The 21833-nt window shown below is 45.2% G+C and overlaps 1 protein-coding gene across 5 annotated transcripts in view; it reads left to right on the top strand.

Annotated features, from left to right (window-relative positions):
- Positions 1 to 21833, top strand: part of CNOT8 (CCR4-NOT transcription complex subunit 8) — a 62164-nt gene that overhangs the window by 3748 nt on the left and 36583 nt on the right. For 2 of the 5 annotated variants that reach the window (XM_040992634.1, XM_040992713.1), the window contains exons 1-6: positions 3097 to 3211; positions 6927 to 7104; positions 8727 to 8920; positions 14006 to 14167; positions 15425 to 15569; positions 16458 to 16568. In XM_040992634.1, coding sequence (XP_040848568.1) covers positions 6988 to 7104; positions 8727 to 8920; positions 14006 to 14167; positions 15425 to 15569; positions 16458 to 16568 — 729 coding nt within the window. In that variant the 5' untranslated portion in view covers positions 3097 to 3211; positions 6927 to 6987. Of the gene's footprint in view, positions 1 to 3095; positions 3212 to 6926; positions 7105 to 8726; positions 8921 to 14005; positions 14168 to 15424; positions 15570 to 16457; positions 16569 to 20135; positions 21570 to 21833 lie in introns of those variants that run through there. The other 3 variants (XM_040992571.1, XM_040992461.1, XM_040992515.1) reach the window with 3 other exon arrangements.

Raw genomic sequence — 21833 nt, 5'->3', positions numbered from 1 at the left:
AGCAAAGAGATTTCCCCCAAAAAACCTACTGATGATTCATCATACTATGGTGAGAACCACAAGGCTCAGATTTCCATCCTAGCTCTGGGAACTGGTGACCATCCACCAGTTACTTAATTCCTTTCTATGACATTAGAGAATGCATTGGTTAGAACATGTTTGTATGCCCTATCGGCTTTGGATATTTCCAGATCTATGATTTACTTCAGTGGATTCTGAAATGTTCTTACTTCAGAAGACTATAAGGACAAAGGAAAATGAGACATGAATAACAGATTAGATATCCATTTCCAAGTTGAAAAACAGAATGAGCTCTGAAAGCTTTTCAGAAACCTGAAATCATTAGAGATAAAAAAAAGTATTTTGGTAGTAATCAAAATAATACTCAAGGACTCAGGGTGGTAGCCTAGTGACTAAATCTTTGCCTTACACGCACCAGGATCCTATTTGGCCGCCAGTTCTAATCCAGGCAACCCCGCTTCCCATCCAGCTCCCTGCTTGTGGCCTGGGAAAGCAGTTGAGGACGGTCCAAAGCCTTGGGACCCTGCACCTTCGTGGGAGACCTGGAAGAGCTCCTGGCTTATGGCTTAAGGTCAGTTTAGCTCTGGCCATTGCAGCCACTTGGGAGAGCAAACCAGTGAATACAAGATCTTTCTGTCTCTCCTTCTCTCTTTAAATCTTTTTTTGTTTGTTTGTTAACAAAAAATAAAATAAATCTTAAAAAAGTAAAAAAAAAAAAAAACAAAAAACTCCTGGCTGCGGATAGGCTCATGAGAGTGAACAGGCGTAACTCAAGTAAAATAAATAAATCTTTTTTTTTTTAATAAATAAATCTTGGAGAAAAAAGCAGGAGGTTAAAACCAGTTACAACACGAATAAATACAATCATGCAAGTATATTCAGTAGTTGCCTATAGTGTATCGTCTGGATAAAGGTTACCTTTACAGGAGGTACAGACCTTGGATGTGTCTTAGGGGGAGATACAGACTAGATCAATCCAAAGGCATCTGGTGGGTCAGGTTTTTGGGGTGTGTACACACAATGTGACATATTGTGGCCCTGACCTAGAAGCATTTATTTTTTTACTGTGAAAATATTTCAAACTCAAATCTAGGAAGTAGATGGTTTCTATTTTAGGTCTGTCTTTTCTACACATCATATCCCACCTCATAAATATGTACAGTTTTTAGATATCAGTTAAAAATAAAAAGGATCTTTCCAAGTAATTCAGATCGTTAGATTTATTTAAAATTGAAAATAACAAAATGGTTGGTCTCATCAAAAGTATAGCTGTCTGGTTCTTCAGGTGACCTATTTTAATAATGTGCTTTTCGATTTTTAAAGATCCATACTATCCCAACTGAGATGTGTCCAAACTTTACGATTTGAAGTTGAGAAGTAATAGTTTTTTCCAATCAAATATGAAATTCTGATACTGAACATATTCCTTTTCAACATCTCTAAAGCATTTGGGCTCTATTTCCCACCGAGAATCAAGGGATTGCCGCAATTATTCTGACTGCAATAGCACGAATGTGGCATAAAATCAATCATTTTAAACAAACACTCCAGTGACTCCTGAAATACAATCCATCTGTGTTTGCTTTAAATTTATCTTCAAAAAATCCCAGAGGAACACCCACCCTATTCTGGGTGAGGGCTGGAGCCGGTGTGTTTCCTGTTTGTTTCAGTGCACACCATGCCATGGAAAAAAATCAAAATTTCAAGAAAGGATGCTGGAGACTGCTAGGCCATGTGACTAGTGCCTGCCTGGATCCCTAACTGTCGAACCGTAATCTGGCCAGACTGCTCAGCGTTCTTTGAGACAGTGGCGCAGAGCTTCTGCAAAGCCCGCCTGCTTTCTGCGCGCTCGCAGGGCGCCTCTCTGTGGGAAGGCGTTGTCCTCTTTGTGGATCGCCCGGGCTGACCTGGGCTAGCCAGTTGCTATAGCGACAGGCAGGGAAGCGGGCGGGCACTGGCAGACAGCACCGCGGCGGGTCCGACCCAACTCATTCTTTGCCAGAAAGGAATCCATGAGGTAGACGGTTTCTTTTATTGGAAAGGCGGATATACAGAGAGGAGAGACAGAGGGGAAGATCTTCCGTCCGATGATTCACTCCCCAAGTGAGCGCAACGGTCGATCCGAAGCCAGGAGCCCCTTCCTTTAGATCTCCCACGTGGGTGCAGGGTCCCAAAGCTTTGGGTCGTCCTCGACTGCTTTCCCGGGCCACAAGCAGGGAGCTGGATGGGAAGTGGAGCTGCTGGGATTAGAACTGGCACCCATATGTGATCCCGTGCGTCAAGGCGAGGAATTTAGCCGCTAGGCCACCACACCACCACACTGGGACCTCAATCAGAAGTTAGTTAAAGACCCAGGCAGGGAGCTGGATGGGAAGTGGAGAGGCCGGGACTAGAACCGGCGCCCAAATGGAATCCTGGGCGTGCAAGGCGAGGACCTTAACCACTGCGCCACCGCGCCGGGCCCGAGGTAGACGGTTTCTAAGTGAGGGAACCTAGGGGCCACATGCATTCAGAAGGCCGTGTGGACAGTGCACAGCAGCACACTCCCTAGATCCTCTCCTCAGAGCAGTGAACAAGAGGCGCAGGAACCGAGGACGAGCCAGTCAGAAAAGGGACACGCCCTGGCCTTGGCCCCGGGGCTCCCTAGGCCACGGCCAGCAGGGACTACAAGGACCACGCCTTTTCCTTGAGCGCCAGGAAGGGAAGCCGAAAATGGAGGCAAGAGATCGCGACTGAACTGAGTCAGAGAAGCCAATCGCGCCGAGCCCTCGGGCGGACCGTCTTCCGCAGGCGTCTCCGGGGGCCGCTCCGCCCCACCATTTTCGCGGTGTTTTTCCCCACCCCGCGTTCGGGTTCTGCGCATGCGCACTGTGAGGTGAAAGGTTGACGGAGCACGCTCCGAGGTGTCGGGGGCGCGCAAGAGGGCGGAGCGGACAGCACCAGTCGCGCGCGCGCGCACGTCTCAAATGACGCCGGGGAGCAGGCGAGTCGGGAGGCTCTGACGGATAGAGCGGCACAAGCTGGGTTGTGTAAGTTCGCTCTGGGCACGAGGCTTCCCCTCTCGCTGGCCCGCTCGGTTCTAGTAGCCGATCCGGGGCAGAGGGAGGAGAGCTTCGGGTCAGAGGCCGCGGCTGCTGCCGAGTCCGCCCGGCCGCCCGCCGCCCCGCGCCTGGCGGGCCTCGCTGGTCGGGTAAGCGCGGCTCCCCTCTCTGGGAAGAGGGGCGTGAGAGGGAGGAGTGGGAGGTCGGCTCCTGGGGAGTGCGCGAGCGGCGCCGAGTGAGACGGGGAGGACGCCCGCCGAATAATAGTGATAATGAGCTGTGGCGCACGGTAGCCTCACGGGCGTATGTGCGCCGGAGGAGTTTGCAAAAGCACCTTTTAGGCTTTCTTCTCTGTAGCCACCGCTGCTGCTATTCTCCCAGGTGCATACCCATTGCACAGGGTGGGAAAAGTGAGGCAAGAAAGGGCATGGCTTCGAATCTACCTCTGTCCAGCCCACAGGGCCTGTAATTTTAGTCTCTTTGTTTTGCCAAGGGTTGCGGGGTGTCGGGGAAAAATTGGGGTGTTAGGCGGGCCGAGTGCTGAGTGTAGTTTGAAGTGGGAGAGGGATGCTGAACGACAGAGGAGGATGACTGCTGGGGAGGACCCCAGATGTAAAGCTCCCTCTCCTCGCCCTCCACCCCCCGGCGTGGCCTTGCCTTGGTGCTGCGTGTCTTCAGGAAGGGCACGCATCCCCCTGGAGCAGCGCCTGGGACCCTGTGTGTGTAGGGACTGGGGAGTAGGGCCGCGGAGACCCGGGACGCCCCTCTTTGGCCCTACCGCTGCCACTTGGGCTAACTTGTTGCGACTTCCTTTTCCGTCTGACGTTGAGCAGGGCAAGAGCCTTTTATGCAGTCCACTCAAATAGGGAAGCGATGTTTATTGTTCCCTTGTGCATCCAGGCTTTAAACGAAGCCAGAAAAAAAAGAAACAAATACATGTTCACGCCGGGCGGGTACTGTCTTGCAGGGAAAGCTTGGCTTGGTCTTCTGAAGTGCTCCTCGGCACTTTCCCGGGTCAAGCGGGAACGCTGTTGTGGAGCAGTTTGCCCTGTAGGTGGGGAGGACTGCTCAGTACTTTGATGGGGGTGAGTGCTTGAAGTTTGTCACAAATCGTGTCTGCCTCTGAGGCAGGCATTGTTTGCAGCTGGAATTACCCTTAAATGCCTTAGGGAAATGCAACATTTGAGATTGCTGTTCAATTTTGAGAGAGCCCACCCCTGTTTTGACACTTGCTGTGTCTCTCCTTCAAACTCAGCTGCAGCCAGCCATGAGGCTACCTTTCAGGAGCTGTGAGGTATAAAGAGTTTTTAAGGACTTGGGTGGGAGTCATGCATGAGCTTGGGGAGGTTTAAAGGCAGGAGGGAAAGCAGAGGAACCAATCCGGGTCTGTGATTCCCGTTTTGGGCTTTCTGAGGAGTAGGCCTACAGAATGAGGAAGTGGCATGCTGGTGTCTAAGTTACTGCTTTGTTTTCTTTTGGGGCCGGTTAATTTGACCTGCTACATAAATGGGTGCAGTGTGACTCCAGTTTTTGCGTGGCGCTGCATTGAGGGACTGGAAGCCTGTTGTCAACATTTGCATGATATATATGACAATATATTTACATAGACAATGGGTAGCTTTTTGAAACCAGTTGGAGGCCAAAGGCATTTTCTGTGTCTCTGTTGTTGCTTTTGCTTATGGAAACATCCTCAAAAGTTCAGAAGTGACACCCAGTTCTCCTAAACTACTTGTGGTTGTGTGTGGAATGACATGGAAAAGGAAGTGTGTTGTTTCAGTTTGGGGAAATAAGGAGGTGATGCCAGTTGAAAATTAAATGGGTATGGATCATGGTTTTAGTACCATTTGCAGGGAATTTTTAAGCTTTATTTTTCTTTGAAAGGCAGATTTACAGAGAGAGAGAAAGACACACAGAGAGACATTTTCTATCCCCCAGCTCATTCCCGAAATGGCCTCAGTGATTGGAGCCAGGCCAGTCTGAAGCTGGGAGGTGAAGTTTCTTCTGGGTTTCCCACAGGGGTGAAGGGCCCCAAGTACTTGGTCATCTTCCACTGCTTTCCCAGGCACATTAACAAGTAGCTGGATGTGAAGTGGAGCAGCCAGGACACCCCATGCAGGATTTTGGCAAGTGGAGGCTTAACCTATCATGCCATGGCGCCGACCCCCTGCAGGGGAAAGTTTTAAGCTTTGATTGGGAATCTAAAAATCTGAGACTCAACATTTGTTTTTCTTTGCTTGAGAGAGAGACAGAGGGTAAGCTTCCAGCTGCTCTCTGTGGATTCACTCCTCTAACTGCCCTTTACAGCTGGGGCTGGGTTGGGGTTGGAGTAGGGCCAAAGCCATGAAGGCTCCCGTGTGAGTGGCAGGAGATCAGTTGATTGAGCCATGCTCATTGCCTCCTGGAATCTGCATTTCGGGAAGCTGGGGTTAGGAGCTGGCCTGGGGAATCAAACCCAGGTATGCCAATTTGGGACATAGGCTTCTTAACTGCTAGGCTGAAATGTTCACCTGCCTGGCATTTTCTTTAATTATGTCCAAAAAGTGGGATTTACCCCATGTTAAGCCTGAACTGTGATTTTTATCCCCATTCTTGATTTATTCACTTGAAAAAACCTGTAATGAAATAGTGACCAGAAAAGAAAAAGATTCTGCCTTGAAGCAGTTTTGCCTTTTGCCTTTTGGGGGGGACTTGTACCTGGTCCACGTAGGAGGAACAGCTCATTTTAGGGTAACGTCTGTAAAAGCATAGCCTACCCTGAATAAAGGAGTCCTCAAGGGTCTCCAACAGACCAGCTTTTCAGAGAAATGGTGACACCTGAAAATCTTACTTTTGCTTTATTCTGGATTCTTATTGATGTATCTGCCAGTCTTCAAAAATAGAAAGCCAAAACTATTTGCACAATGTCCTTTGGAAACAATCACGTTTTATTGTATCTGTGTATGTATCTCTGCCTTTACATTGCTTCGAGGATCCATATAATGGAGTTATAACTCTTAGAAGTAGATCGTCTTATGATAGGCTCCTTTTTGGCTCTTGTTGTTGATCTTACTGTGCCGACAACATTGAGACTGAAAGTTATTCAATTTTATTCTGCATAATACTTTCTCCTTCCTAATTTACTTCCAGAAAATAGAACATAAGTCACTGTTTTGGTTAAAATAATTATACCTGGTTTGTTCTTTCTTGGTTCAAATGTACATTAATAACTCAGATTTTGATTTTTATTGTTAAGCTTGTTGTATTGTCAAACTGGGACTAGTTTGTTGCCATGAAAACCTTTCATGATTGATTTACACAGATCAGAAGCAGCACTACATTATACTGAGTTCATCTGATTTGGTTTGTGGATTGCGGGGAGGAGTTTCCCTTTGGGGGCTGGAGGAAGGCGTCTTGCTCCTCTCTGCTCGAGGGAAGACTGGGGTGTGTTTAGGTCTGCTTTCTTTCAGGCTTTCAGAGAGCCCGGGTTTATTTACAGTGGCTAAAATAATTGCACTGGAAATGTTATCAGGACTTGCTTTCTTTCCAGAGTGATGTGAAAGTCAAGGATTTTTTTTTTTTTTTGTCAGATGTTTTGTACAGAGGGCTGAAAATGTCTTGTAGGGGGATGGTTTCATGTCTTTGCTGAAAGGCAGCTTGGGCGGATGTTCAGTGAACTTTTCATCTCTTCAGTGTAGAAAACTCTGGGTGTGTGTAGATTTGTGTATATATGACTTGAAGAGAAGCTTTTCCTGTCATGTGAATACAATGCTTAGTATTTCAGCATAAGCAAATGAAGTGACAGTAAAGTGTTGTTTCATTTTCATTTTGGTGACATCTTATGTCAGTATTTTAACTTCGATGATTTCACGATGTTCTTGAATGCAGATCTGATCAAACGTTGTCTGGCTTGCCCTCTGACGAAGTTGGCTGAACGTGACTTTCCAGGATGCCAGCAGCACTTGTGGAGAACAGCCAGGTGATCTGTGAAGTCTGGGCCAGCAATCTAGAAGAGGAGATGAGGAAGATCCGAGAAATCGTGCTCACTTACAGTTACATTGCCATGGTGAGGAGTGCTCCTGCGTTTGACCCACCTCCTTCCCTGAGCTCAGGGAGTATTTACTGTGGCATTTTGAAAGGCAGTGTCATTCCACTAACACTGCTGGTTATTAAACCTGATGGAAGATCATATGGGTTTTATGCGGTATCAAGCTGGCCAGTGGCTTTGAGAAGGATTAACCTCTGGTAGCTTACAGTTTGTGTTAGAAGTTGGGTCAGGCCGTCGGGTATTATGAATTAGAAATAACGAATTGGACTTCAGTGTTTTCTTTCTCTCTGTATATCTGCATTTCCAAAAAAAAAAAAATCTTTAAACCTTTTTTTTTTGCCAGTATTTTAAAATCATGACTTCCCTTTTAAATTCAAGATCTGTGGCATTTCTGGAAAAACAGAGATGATGTGGTCATTTATGGTGTGCATTTTTGCCTGCTATTGCATGGCTGGAGAGGGAAGTGAAGGCTGGTCAGGGTGGGGGCCTCCTGTGAGGAGACGTGTGTTCACTGTTTATTCCTGCCTCTATTACCATTCTCACGCCTGGCTCATTTGCCTCCTTCCTGCTAGCTGCTTAGGGATTATGAAGTTAAGTCTTTATCCTGGTATTCAGAATTCTTATGATCTCATTCTGTTTATTTTTACTCAAGATAATTGTGCTGTTATCTTTCTCATATGACTCTTCATTTCACCCTCTTTTGTATTTTATTTGTATGTATATTTTTAAATATTTATTTTTATGGAAAGGCAGATTTGCAGGAGAGACATATCTCGCTTCCAGTGGTTCAATCCCCAAGTGGCTTGAACAGGTAGAGCTGAGCTGATATGGAGCCAGGAGCTTCTTCTGGGTCTCCCACACGGGTGCAGGGTCCCAACGCTTTGGGCTGTCCTCCACTGCTTTCCCAGGCCACAAGCAGGGAGCTGGATGGGAACAGGAGCAGTTGGGATGTGAACTGGCACCTTATGGGATCCCTGGTGCTTGGAGTTGCAAGGTTAGCCAATGGAACCATCATACTGGGCCCTCCTATATTGTTACTATTATTTTTTTTAAGATTTATTCATTTTTATTGGAAATTCAGATATACAGAGAAGAGGATAGACAGAGAGGAAAATCTTCCGTCCGATGATTCACTCTTCAGGCAGCCACAACAGCCAGAGCTGCACCAATCTGAAGCCAAGAGCCTCTTCCAGGTCTCCCGTGCAGGTGCAGGATCCCAAGGCTTTGGGCCATACTCAACTGTTTTCCTAGGCCATAAGCAGGGAGCTGGATGGGAAGCGGGGCCCATATGGGATCCTGTTGTATTCAAAGCAAGGAGTTTAACCACTAGGCTACCATGCTGGGCCCTCCAGTATTGTTCTTAACCTAGAATGTTCTTAGTTGGCTTCATGTTTATTTATAGTTACTCAGCTATTTTAATCATATCTTGCATAGGAACTTTGAATTGTGTAAAACTTTGTGTTTGTAGTAGTGTTTCTTCAGTAGAAATCTGAAAGATTAGTATTTTAAGAGATTTTTGTACCCAAGCTTGGGACTTTTTCACTTAACTTTTATAAATTGAGATATTTTATTTCTGAATTGCAAATTTAACATCTATTGTTTTGTGAAGTTTTGTGGTGAGAAATTTTTTCTTTTTCCAGGACACAGAGTTTCCAGGTGTTGTCGTTCGACCAATTGGAGAATTTCGTAGTTCCATAGATTACCAGTATCAGCTTCTGCGGTGCAATGTTGACCTTTTAAAAATTATCCAGCTCGGCCTGACATTCACAAACGAGAAGGGAGAATATCCTTCTGGAATCAACACCTGGCAGTTTAACTTCAAATTCAACCTTACGTAAGTGTCTGCATAACTTCTCACTTTTTCCTGAATATGCTGCGTTGGTGTTGGCCGTCTTTCCCCCCTTTTTCTTGTTTGAAGTGTATATTTTGAAGGAGAGACAGTTGTTTCCATCCTCTGGTTCACTTTCCAATTGACCACAACAGCAAGGGCTGGACCTGCCAAGCCAGGAGCCAGAAACTCCATCGCGGTCTCGTTCTGTACCTATCAAGGCATATTTACAAGGATCTGAGTCAAAATAGAGTAGCTGGGACTCAAATCAGGGCTGAGATGTGCATGTTGGCGCTAGAAGTGGCAGCTACGCTTCTGCACCACAGTGTCAGCCTCTGGACTGTGGTGTGTGATTGATTTCAGCAGGGAAGTTTCTGTTGAGCCCAATGGAGCAGTAAATCTCAGCAGCAAAGGCCTCCTGAAGCAACTGCTCACAACTCGGCAATAAAAGGCCAACCCAGTTGAAAGTTGGCACAGAGTTTGGGTATGTAGCTCCAGAAATCATGCACAGATAATCATGAACATATGAGAATACGCTCAGCATCGTTCGTCTTAAGGAAATCCAAGGTGAAGCCACCTGGAGACGATGCTTCATATCCCCTGGAGTGACTGCTGTCTGAAAGGTGGAGTCTCCACATGGAGTGGAAGCGGAAACCCTGCGTGCTGATGTTGGAGTGTAGCATTCTTTGGGAGTTTTTGTAAAGTTTGATAATTCCTGAAGAGGTTAACCAGAGTTCTCTTATGACCAAAAACTCCACTGCCTGGCAGAAATGAAATTAAATATGTCTGTGGAAAAACGTGACCACAAAGTTTTGTAGCAGCAGTCGCGTGATAGTACCGTGGTCGAAACTGCCCAGGATGTCTGCGAGCAGAGTTGGAACGTGAAGTGTGGTCTCTCCACTCACTGGGCGGTGGGAAAGAAGGAAGCCCTGATGCTGGCTGCACGTGCCTGAGCCGTGAAGCCACGGCTGAGGCCAAGAGGCCAGGCACAGATTCAGCACGGTGGAGTGTGCGCCGCTTACAGGAGCTGTCCGGGTAGGCAGCTCTCCAGAGACAGAATAGATTGCTGCTTGTCTGGCGGGGGGCGCAGGGGGTGAGGGGAAGAGACTGCTTGATGCGCATGGGGTTTCTATTTGAAGTAATAAAAATGTTCTGACATTACCTGTAGTGACAGTTGCACAGTTCTGAATATACTAAAAACCACTGGATTATACTTTTTATAAATGGAAGAATTATCCATATATTTTAATAAAGCTGTTCAAATAAAGGAAAATTGTCTGAGGAGTTGCGATGTGTTTTTGGGTCAGTGTTTTCACAGTCTGTAACTCAGTTTCTTTATCTGTGAAACAAGCTCTTCAGTATGTGCCGTAACAAAAAGAAGATGGACAGTGAGTGCTAATCAAGATTAGTTGAGGGCCCAGTGCGATAGCCTAGCAGCTGAAGTCCTCACCTTGCATATGAGCACTGGTTCTAATCCCGCCAGCCCCTCTTCCCATCCAGCCCCCTGTTTGTGGCCTGGGAAAGCAGTCGAGGACGGGCCAAAGCCTTGGGACCCTGCACTCGCACATGGTGTTCCACGCAGTCTGTGGGCTATGGGCTGTTGGCTTCGGATTGGTGCAGCTCCAGCCATTGCAGATGCTTGGAGAGTGAATCATCGGATGGAAGAGCTTCTTCTTTGTCTCTGCTTCTCTCTGTATATCAGACTTTCCAATCAAAATAAATCTTAAAAAAAAAAAAGAAAAGAAAAAAAGGTTAGTTGAGTTTTAGGGCTGGTGCAGTGGTGCTTTGGTTGATCCCCCACCCTGATGGCATTCAATATGGCTTCCAGTTTGTGTCCTGGCTGCTCCACTTCCAATCCAGATGGACTGGGAAAGCAGCGGAGGTTGGCCCAGATGCTTGGGACCCAGCACTAGCGTGGAAGACCTGGAGTTCCTGGCTCCCAGCTTGGGATCAGCTCAGCACTGGTTGTTGCAGCCATTTGTGGAGTGAGCCAATGCGTGGAAGACCTTCTATCGCTTGCTCTCCTTCTTTGTAAAATCTGCCTCTCAAATAAAAATGAGTAAATCTTTAAGAAACAAAAAAGATTAGTTGAATCTGAAGCCTGATAGTGGCCACATTGTGATATAATTAAACAGGTTTTTGGTGATTTAGTATAAAGTTTACCAACTTTCCTGTCCGTCAGTGTATGTAGCTGAACAGTGTTAAGTTAGTTTACAAACTTGTAAAGCATATTTCTAGAACTTTTCCATCTTGTAGAACTGAAATTTTGTGCCCCTTAAGCAACAACTCCTTTTTTTTCCCTGTCTTCTGAGCTTTTGGTCACTGCCATTCTACCTTCTTTTCTTTGATTTTTGACTGCTTTTGGTCTCTTAGGGCAATGGAATTGTGTGAGATTTGTCTTTTCTGACTGGTTTATTTTCCTTAAGATTCATCCATGAGTGTGTGGCAGGATTTCCTTCCTTTCGAAGGTTGAATCTTCCATTGTATGTGTACAACACGTGTGTGTGCAAATGTTGACACTCACTTGTTGCTTCAACCTTTTGGCTCTTGTGAGTCATACTGTTATGAACTTGGGTACACACTTTTTAAAAAAATTTATTCTAATTTATTTATTAAAGAGTATGAGTTAGCAATATCTTCTGTCTGCTGCTTCACGGTCTGAATGGCTGCAAGTGTTGTGCCCGGGCCAGGATGAAGCCAGGAGCCTGGAACTGCGTCTGCAGCTCCCACGTGGGTAGCAGGGGCCCAACACTTGGTCATCTGCCGTTGCTTTCCCAGGCGCATTCACTGTGGCCCAGCCTCACCTGTGGTGATTTGGGGGATGAAGTGAACCAGGCAGATGGGTGTTGTCATAAGGTTTACCCTTAGCAACGTGAGGCTAGCCCTACAAATACCATGTTGATATCTTGGCTTGAGGTTATATGTCCGAAGGGTATGCCTAGAAGAGGGTTGGAGGATTATACTGTAGTTCTGTTTTCAGTCTTTTGAAGATTATGTTACTTTTTTTAAAAAAGTTTTCTCTTGTTTTTTTAAAGATTTGTTTTTTTATCGGAAAGTCAGATTTAAAGAGAAGGAGATACAGAAAGATTTTCTATGCACTCCCTTAGTGGCCGCAAAGGCCAAATCTAAGCTAATTTGAAGCCAGGAGCTTCTTCCAGGTCTCCCACACAGATGTCGGTAGGGTCTCAAGGCTTCGAGCTGTCCTCTACTGCTTTCCCAGGCCACAAGCAGGGAGCTGGATGGGAAGTGGAGCAGTTGGGAATAAGAACTGGCATCCATATGGGATCCCAGCACAAGCAAGGCAAGGGCTTTAGCCACTAGGCAACTGTACCGGGCCCTGATATTAGTATTTTAAGAAAAAAATTTAGAGGCCAGCATTATATTACATCAGGTTGAGCTTTTGTCTGTAAGCCAGCATCATTTTTCGTACCTATTTGAGTCCTAGCTGCTTCACTTCTGATCCAACTCCCTGCCAATAGGCTTGGGAAAGCAACAGGAGGTGACTCAAGTACGTGGGCTGCTGTCACTAATGTGGAGGACCCAGATGGAGTTGTTCGATCAGCCGAGCCCCACCTCAGTCACTGGGACCATTTTAGGAGTAGACTAGTGGGTGAAAGACCCTGTCCCTCTCTGTCTGCTTCTCTCTGTAGCTTGGATTTCAAATAGAAAAGGAAGCCTTCAAGCAAAATAATAAAAAAAGAACAATGATTTGGAGGAGGCTGTCACTTTGCTCTTTGCATGAGGTAGTGTTAGTGTGTTTCTTGTTAGATCCTAGCTCTCTAACACTATTTGCACTAAGTGTTAGCATTTAGTGGCCAGGAGATAATTTTTTGAAAGATTTATTTGAGAGGGATTTGGTGGTTTTTTTCCCCCTAGTTGGACTTGATTATCTCTCACCTTTTCTTCCATTAAAAAAAGATTTATGTATATGTATTTGAAAAGTAGAGTTGTATATACAAAGAAATAGTCCATCATCTGCTAGTTCAGTCCCCAAGGTTTTAATGCATAGATGTAGAAATACAGATGTGGGGACTGGAGACGTGGTGTAACAGGCTAATCCTCCACTTTCAAGCACTAGCATCCTGTATGGGGGCTGTTTATGTCCTGGCTGCATCACTTCCCATCTGGCTCCTTGCTTGCGGCCTGGAAACCAGCAGAAGGGGGCCCAAGCCCTTGGGATCCTGCAGCCATGTGAAAGATCTGGAAGAAGCTCCTGGTTCCTGGCTCTGGATCGATTCAGTTCCAGCTGTTGGGCTCATCTGGGGAGTGAAGCAGCAATAGACAATCTCTCCCTCTGCAGAAGATCTTTCCCTCTCTAAGTCTGTCTTTGAAATAAAAATAAGTAGATCTTTTTTTTTTTTAAAAAAATGAGGTATAGGTTGGACCCCGCGGCGTGGCCTAGTGGCTAAAACCTTCGCCTTGAACTTGCCAGGATCCCATATGGGCGCCAGTTCTAATCCCGGCAGCTCCACTTCCCATCTAGCTCCCTGCTTGAGGCCTGGGGAAGCAGTCGAGGACGGCCCAAAGCCTTGGGACCCTGCACCTGTGTGGGAGACCCGGAAGAGGCTCCTGGATCCTGGCTTCAAATTGGCTCAGCTCCAGCTGTTGTGCTCACTTGGGGAGTGAACCATCGGACGGAAGATCTTCCTCTCTGTCTCTCCTCCTCTCTGTGTATCTGACTTTCTAATAAATAAATAAATCTTTAAAAAAAATGAGGTATAGGTATGTATGGGTTCACAGAGAGGAATAAAGTACAAAGATAAACTGGGTTGTTATTACTATGAGGTGGTGTAAAGACTAGATTTTCATTTTCTGCTATTTTTAATATGTTTAATATGTTTGTGTTGAGTTTTTCAATGAGCAAATGAAGATCTTTTATAATGAGGAAATCTAGTTTTAGGAAAATCCCGTTTTTCAGTATATCACATAAATGAGATTGTGTGCGTGCTTGCTAGATTGCTGAAAACAATATTCTTACATAATGAAGAAAGCGCTTCAAGCACACTGGTGTGATTGTGAAGTGTGATGACAGTGTTGCCTGCTCCTTCTGTTTGACCCAGCAGCCATTGAGCGGCCTTTCGTATTTTTCAGAGAGGACATGTACTCCCAGGATTCCATAGACCTCCTTGCTAATTCAGGACTGCAGTTTCAGAAGCACGAAGAGGAGGGGATCGACACACTGCACTTCGCAGAGCTGCTCATGACCTCCGGAGTCGTTCTGTGTGACAACGTCAAGTGGCTTTCATTTCACAGGTTAGTTCCAGAGACTGCACCTGTCTCTCTTACTTTCAGTTACACAAATAGAACGGGGAACTTGAATTCTTAGTTTGGCTCCATTTTCGTCAGCAGTGTGAGTCAAAGCTGAAATGCTAGACCAGTGCAATGGCTCAAGTGTCTGATCCTCTCTTCAAGAGTGACATCCCATATGCGTGCCGGTTTGTATCCTGGCTGGTCCATTTCCCATCTGGCTCCATGCTTGTGGCCTGGGAAACCAGCAGGAGATGGCCCAAGTCCTTTGGACCCTGCAGCCATGTGGAAGAGCTAGAAGAAGTTTCTGGCTCCTGGTTTCGGAATGGTTCAGCTGCAGCAGTTGTGGCCATTTGAGGAGTGAACCAGCAGATGGAAGATTCTTCTCTGAGTCTTTCTTTCCCTAATGGGAATAAATAAATCTTAAAAAAAAAAGAAGAAAAGAAAGAAAGAAGAAGGAATTGAAGAGTACCTTTCGGCTTATGTTTCAGGTTTTCTTTTTTTTTTTTAAATTTATTTTTATTATTTTTTTCATTGGAAAGGCAGATATACAGAGAAGAGAGACAGAGAGGAAGATCTTCCATCTGATGATTCACTCCCCAAGTGAGCGCAACGGTCGATGCTATGCCGATTTGAAGCCAGGAGCCTCTTCCGGGTCTCCCATGCGGGTGCAGGGTCCCAAACTTTGGGCCGTCCTCGACTGCCTTCCCAGGCCACAGGCAGGGAGCTGGAAGGGAAGCGGGGCTGCTGGGATTAGAACCGGCGCCCAGGGATCCTAGGCGTACAAAGCGAGGACCTTAACCACTTGCGCCACCGCGCCGGGCCCTGTTTCAGGTTTTCAAAAAGCACTTCAGTACTCACACTGACTGTTGCATAGTATTGCCTGTTGGGGAGTATCGGTGGGTGATTCCAGTGGGCAGAGGGAAGCGGGTAGGGAGGGTTGCAATACCTCATCATCATTTAAGTGGTTGTCTTGAAATCTCCCAGTTACTTAGAAGACAGGTTGTCTATAAGAGATGTTATATTTGTACAGTTGGTGAATCAGTTCTGTGTTTCTAAGTTGTTGGATTCTTTTAAAAATAGCTCTGTGTAAGTCTTCAATGTTGTTATTTAATAGAAAACTCAACATTCGAGTAAACTCCTTTGACAAACTGAAAATTCTTGACATGAAATAGTGTTATGAGTTTTGAGAAATGTAGTGTTTTGATGCCTGGGGCCCAGTGAGTTCTGATTTTTTACCTCTGCCTTATTCTTCCCTTACAGTGGCTATGACTTTGGCTACATGGTCAAGTTGCTGACAGATTCCCGTTTACCAGAAGAAGAACATGAATTCTTTCATATTCTGAACCTTTTCTTCCCATCCATTTATGATGTGAAATACCTGATGAAGAGTTGTAAAAACCTCAAGGTACATGATATTTTTCTTAATAAAAAAGGCTTGTCATTGTGTTTCCCTGTGTCTAGCATGCATTCTTCAGTGCCTGCTGGGTGCCAGCTTTCTGCTAGAGAGGGTTTGCTACAGTGCCACGTGGCACAGGGATTTGTATGGTAATCATCTCTGTGTGGTGAGCTGAGCTGTGAAGGAGCAGGCGTTCTTCCCAGGGCACTGATCAGCTGTACAGTCTGTTGGCAACATTAGCTGGATGTGCAGTTGTAAGGGATAGGTCTGTAGTGTACTCGATTCCCAGAGGGCTTTTTTTAATTTTAATATGTATTCATTTTTATTTATTTGAAAGGTAGATTGACAGAAGAAATGTTCCATATATTGATTTATTCCTCCAAGTGTCTGCAAGAACCAAGGATGTTGGAGAGCTGCTTGGGTGGCAGAACCAGGAATCCTACCCTAGGAGTGGCGCAGGGATGTGGGCTTCCCTTGTGGAGACTTAATCTGCTAGACCACAATACCTGCCCACAGAGGACTTCATAACTCTAGGAATAGAAAAACTCATTATCCTAATATTTATTAATTTATTAATACCATAATTGTCAACAGAAGAGATTTGCTCTGTGGAATTGGATTGGCATTGACTATTTATTTAGCCTTGTTTTATATCAAGTTTTGATAGTAATGGGCAGAGATATGGCAAATTTATAAGAAAAGTGATAAACGTACAATATAACGTGATGTATATTTAGAGGGAAGATGTTAAGAACACAAGGGATATTAAGATCAGTTATGTAAATGGCCTGTTTCTGCTTCTGGCCATCAAAATTAAGTAGACTCCTCAGTGTACTTAGTTGATTTAGTAGTGGAGTGTTGGGTCTGTAACATTGTCTTTGCTTTCCAAACATCTAGGGAGGTCTTCAGGAAGTTGCAGATCAGTTGGATTTGCAGAGAATTGGAAGGCAGCACCAGGCTGGATCAGACTCGCTGCTGACAGGAATGGCATTCTTCAGGATGAAGGAGGTAAGCTCTGTCAAGTAGAGGGCCTCTGCAGTGACTGGCTAGCAGCTAAGGAGGTGAGTGATTGGCCACGGCTAGCTGAATATGGGTAGTTTCTTTTGAAAGTTGGTGGCCCCTTTGAAAGCAGTTCTTTTTTGTTTATTATTGTGTGTAGTATATCAAATGTAATTTGAGAGGCAAAAGATGTGTTGGGGGTAGAAGCTGCTGGAGAATATGTATGTGTTCTTGAGACGTCCCAAATCTGGAAACATACTCTGGCAGCTCAAATCCTTTCCATGGTTTGCTTTTCCTCTGAATTTCTATGATAGGATCACATTGGTTTGACCACTCAGCTTATGAAGAGTTCTGTTTATAATTAAATGTATTGTTAGTGAACTTCCTTTTTAGTTTGTTTACTCACCCTATCAATGTCTCCCCGCTATCCCAGAGTTAAAAAATATATTTGAAGAGATAGGAGTGGGAAGCTGCTTTGAAAATTTAGAATGATTAAATGATTGCTTTCCAGGGATGAATCAGATTAATTGATTTTTAGATATGGTCTTTTTAGCTTGAGGCATATGAAGAAGATGATACTTTTTCTTGGTTTCTTAATCATAAACCACACTACTATTGCTCTGTGTTGGGAAAGGCTCATGGTTGTTGTTCTCAACTGAGAGTGGTTTTGCTCTCCAGGGTGTGTTTGGCAATGTCTGGAGACATTTTTGTTATATTGTGGTGGAAGGGAGGTGTGCTGCTGGGCAGGGATGCTGGCAAACATCCTAGCAGACTAGCCTTGCCAAAGTAGCACCAGGACTGAGGTGCTGTGCTCTGAGTGCTTGATGTCCATTGCTCCACATTTCATAATAACTCCATTACCGTATCTGTGTTAGTTACTTTTCCTTATTACAGTATCTCAGGTACACAATTTTGAAGGAAAGAGGTTTATATTGGCTCATGGTTTTGATGGTTGGATAATTTTGGTTCAGCTGTCTGGTAAGGTTGGAGGGAAGTGTGTGCAGAGGAGGATTCAGTGAGCCAGCAAATAGAGAGGTGTTATGCCCACCTACTTTTACAATCAACCCTTCACAAGAATTGCCTTGCCAAGGCATATGCCCAGTGACCTCAAAAGCTCCTACTAGGCCCACCTACTCTCTAGCATAAAACTGGAGTCTCAACCAGTGTCTGGGACACCTGCAGCCACTGTCTCTGACTCCACACAACTTTTGGCTTCCTCACTTAAGACATATGATCACCCATCCCCCAAAGTCTCACTGGAGACCTAAGGAAAACTCCAGCAGTGTGTCTGTAAAAATCCAGACACAATGGCAAGATAGGCAAAGATGTAGAGGATTGTTGGGCTTATATTATTATTGGGGAGACGAGGAAGTAGAAAGGAGGAATCCAACCAAAGCAGGACTGAAACCCAATAAGGCAGGTATTTAAGTCCTAATGTGCCATGCCATCTGGTACATAGTGGTGGGCAAGGCCCCAAGAGCTTAGGCGTTCCTGCTCTGCAGCATGCCACACCCATGCTTTAGTTCCTGCAGGTTGGAGTCTGGTCTTCCACCAGGCATGACACTGATGAAGTCTATAGCAATTCCACATTTGACCACATGTTTCTGCTTAGTGTTGCCCCAATGGCAGCTTCTCTGCCATGACTCTGCCCTGGCAACAGATCTCTGTTGGGCTCACAGGTTTTGGAGACATTTCATAAGATCTAGGGAGAGGCTTCTGTGCCTCTGTGGCTGTTGGTTTCTGCTCACGTGGTTGCTTTCCGAGGGTGCACACAGATATACCTACTCACACTACTTTGTTTTCCCTCATGAGTATTTTACATAGCTGACATCTCCACCTGCCTCAGGCCTCTCCTGTAGCTTCTCTCCCAGTTTGATTAGGCATCATCCCATCAGGGACTTCAGGGACTGTCAAGATGGAGGAAGCTTCCAGCCATATGGTACAACTCTGGCCTCCCAGCCTCCCCTTGGAATCTCAATGGAAACTATCAAGACTTTGTAACTCTTGGGTTCTGCAAGGCTACAAAACTAGCAGCACATGGACATGGATGCCAAGGTCTGTTACCTACACATACCATCCTGGGCCTGCTGGAACCTTGACTGCCTTAACCTCGGAACACAAGCTGGAATCTGGAGCTTGCTCAAGCCAAGTCCCTGGATGTTTGAAAAACGTTCACTTCTAATTCTGACCCTGCTGGCCTGGGACCGGAAGGATTAGCTTGAAGATGCCTAAGTCGCCACGAAGGTCTTTCTGCATCATCTTGCACATTAGCAAAGTGTCTCCTTTTCACCTGCATTAATCTCCTAAGTGGGAAGTTTCTCTCTAGGATGTTCATATTCTGCAGACCATGCCCTGAAGTTTCCAAATCTTCCTGCCATGCTTCCTTTTTGTCCTGGTTCTCACAGTAAAATTCAGTAACAGGGGCTGTAGTGGTGTAATAGGGCTAGTCCTCCACCTGTGGTGCTGGTATCCCATATGGGTCCCAGTTTGAGTCATTGTGGCTCCATTTCTCCTCCAGCTCTCTGCTTATGTCCTGGGAAAGCAGTGAAGGATGGCTCCAAATACTTGAGAGAGCTGGAAGAACCTCCTGGCTTCAGATTGGCTCAGCTCTGGCTATTGTGGCCATTTGGGGAGTGAACCAGCAGGTGGAAGATCTTTATCTCTCCTTTTCTCTGTAAATCTGCCTTTCAAACAAATAAATCTTAAAATAAATAAGCAAGTCCAGTTTCTGTATAGAATCTTTATTTCCCTTGGAAATGTCATCTACATGGCTGTTATATCAGGCTTCGGGCCTCCTAGAATGTCTCATATGTCTCTTACAGCATTCTAAGCTTTAGCCTGCTTTTCTAAACTCCTAGCCTTTTCCAGGAAACCAGTTCCATGCTGTACTGCATCTTTAGGTGTTGTTAATATTTACAGCCTTGTGCTTCAGTATCCATTTTCTACTAAGCATCTCCTTACTATAGTGAAATACCTAAAATAAGCTACGTAGGAAAGAAGGGCATTTATTTTGGTTGATTTGGAGTTTCACAGTCCAAAATTGGCCAGGCCAACTGTGGAGGCTAGAAGATGGTAATGATGGATGTCTACAGGCCGACCAGGAAGCAAACTGAACCCTCTTAGAACCACGTCTTCTGAGGTTCTGCTTGCAATGACCTCAGGACCCTGTGCAGAGCCAACTCTTCAGCAGCATAACTGGACGGAGTTTCACCCTCAAGTGTCATGAGTCTCCAGGCTTGAACTTCAAACATCAGTTTTCCCAGGAGCCATATCATGGATTCAGAGCAGCAGTCATGGGTGGATCCAGAAGACTTGAAGAGACTTTACCAAGGTTACACAGGGAGTGAGGCCTGACCTGAGCCCATTGCTCATAACTGTTGTTTTACCTTTTCAGAAGGGGGCAATTCCACTAAGCCTAATCAGCAGAGACAAGGAAAGGTTTGCAAAGCCCTTCTGCTTAGTTTCCAGTTTGCTAGTTTGTCAGGGCCCTAAGAGCTGGGCAGTGCTGCTGTTGTATTTAAGCTTGGCATGACCCATGGCATGATTCTCACCACAGCTCTTTGTCCTGTTCCACAGTTGTTCTTTGAGGACAGCATTGATGATGCCAAGTACTGTGGACGGCTCTATGGCCTAGGCACCGGTGTGGCCCAGAAGCAGAACGAGGATGTGGACCCTGCCCAGGAGAAGATGAGCATCCTGGCAATTATCAACAACATGCAACAGTGAGGGCTGCAGGCTCCGCATGACGGGCCTAGGCCCAGAGTGGTGCTTACTGAGTCGACTGTGGATTTCTACCCGGGAGAGAACACTTCTGCTGAGCAAACTGTACCTGCCATCTGCATTGAGCAGAAAGACCTTTGTTTTACTGAAGACAAAAGATGTCTTTATTTTAGATCCAGAAGAGGGGAGTTTGCTCTGAATTTGTAAAGAGGTCATTGCTATTCCTCACGCCCGAGCCTCTCTCACCAGATGCCGCCTGCCACCAGCATCTGGGGCTCTTTTGACGCCTTTTAGATATCCAGGACAAGTCTGAAACAAGCTAGTAAAATGTATATAACTTACCTGTTGTCCTTCTTTTTCTTTTAAATTTGTTGCTAATCTCTGATGAAGATTTCTGCTAGGATTCTCAACTGAGCTGAGGGCTTCCAGGGGAAGTGGAACAAAATGGCGTTCTTGTGAAGTGGGATGTAGGTATAGTCTCTGTTTCCTTTTTTTGATTCTTCTCAAAGGCATTGGTTTCCCTCACTCTTTGGTAGCCTTTATGTGCTGCTACATGAAAATGAATTGCTCAGTGCTGAAATTTGAATACCAGATTATGAACCTTTTCTTACAATCTAACAGTTCCAGAGTCTGTCCATGCTTGATTCCCGATACTTCTAGAACGGGTACTGCATTGACTACTTCAGGATCTTGACGTCTACACCACTGACACTTGCTGTCACGTGTTTATCATCTGAAATGATTTTTTTCTGGTAGGAAGCTAATCTGGGTTTTATCCTGAAGAAAATAAAATCAGATTTTGGATCATGACAGTGTTATATTTTCAGCAGCTGTGATTTTGGATGGTCACAGGCACACTCCCTCCTCTCTGTCTTCCCTGCTTCTCCTGAGAAGTTAGGGAAGTGGGTGGATATGAATACTGCGAATGTGAGTCTTAAAAAGTCACAGTGGGGAGTTGTATACAGGACAGTAAATAAGCCTGGTTTGTAGAGTTAGCCCTCTACTTGGGGTAGGAAGCTTAGGACTTCTTTTTTACTAGTCATTTTAAAAAGTACATTGTATTTTTTGAATGACTAGAAGACTGAACAAATTTGGAAAACCAAAAACCCCTTTGGGATGGTAGGAATAAAAACCGGTAACTCACTGACGTGAATAATCTTGCATTTTAAAACCTTGTGGAAAATTCAATTTAAAATGATTCCAAACTGTCAAGTATTATAGGCTGGTATTTAAAATGCTTGTAAATACTATTTATGTTTTTAATTTTGTAAAATAAAAATTTCTTTTTAACCACTGCATGAAGGTTTGGTCTTTGATAGCAGGGACGGCTGCCTCTGGTAGGTGTCTCTGTCATCAGTCACGGCGGGGGACACTTGGTAGAGCGTTTCATGAACATCTGTGTAAATGCTGTTGTCACTTCATATCCCTGCTGGCTGCCTTACAGGGAAACTGCTTTGATTCTGCTCCCATGTATACAGTGCATTAGCTTATTGGAGAGATTATTTTAGACATGACACCTAAGGTGCCTTAGGCTTGGCTCAGGACTTTGTTTTC

Source organism: Ochotona curzoniae, unplaced genomic scaffold (genome assembly GCF_017591425.1).
Source record: "Ochotona curzoniae isolate NIBS_2020 unplaced genomic scaffold, NIBS_Ocur_1.0 contig_1, whole genome shotgun sequence".
NCBI lineage: Eukaryota > Metazoa > Chordata > Mammalia > Lagomorpha > Ochotonidae > Ochotona > Ochotona curzoniae.
This window is presented reverse-complemented; position numbering and strand designations above follow the sequence as displayed.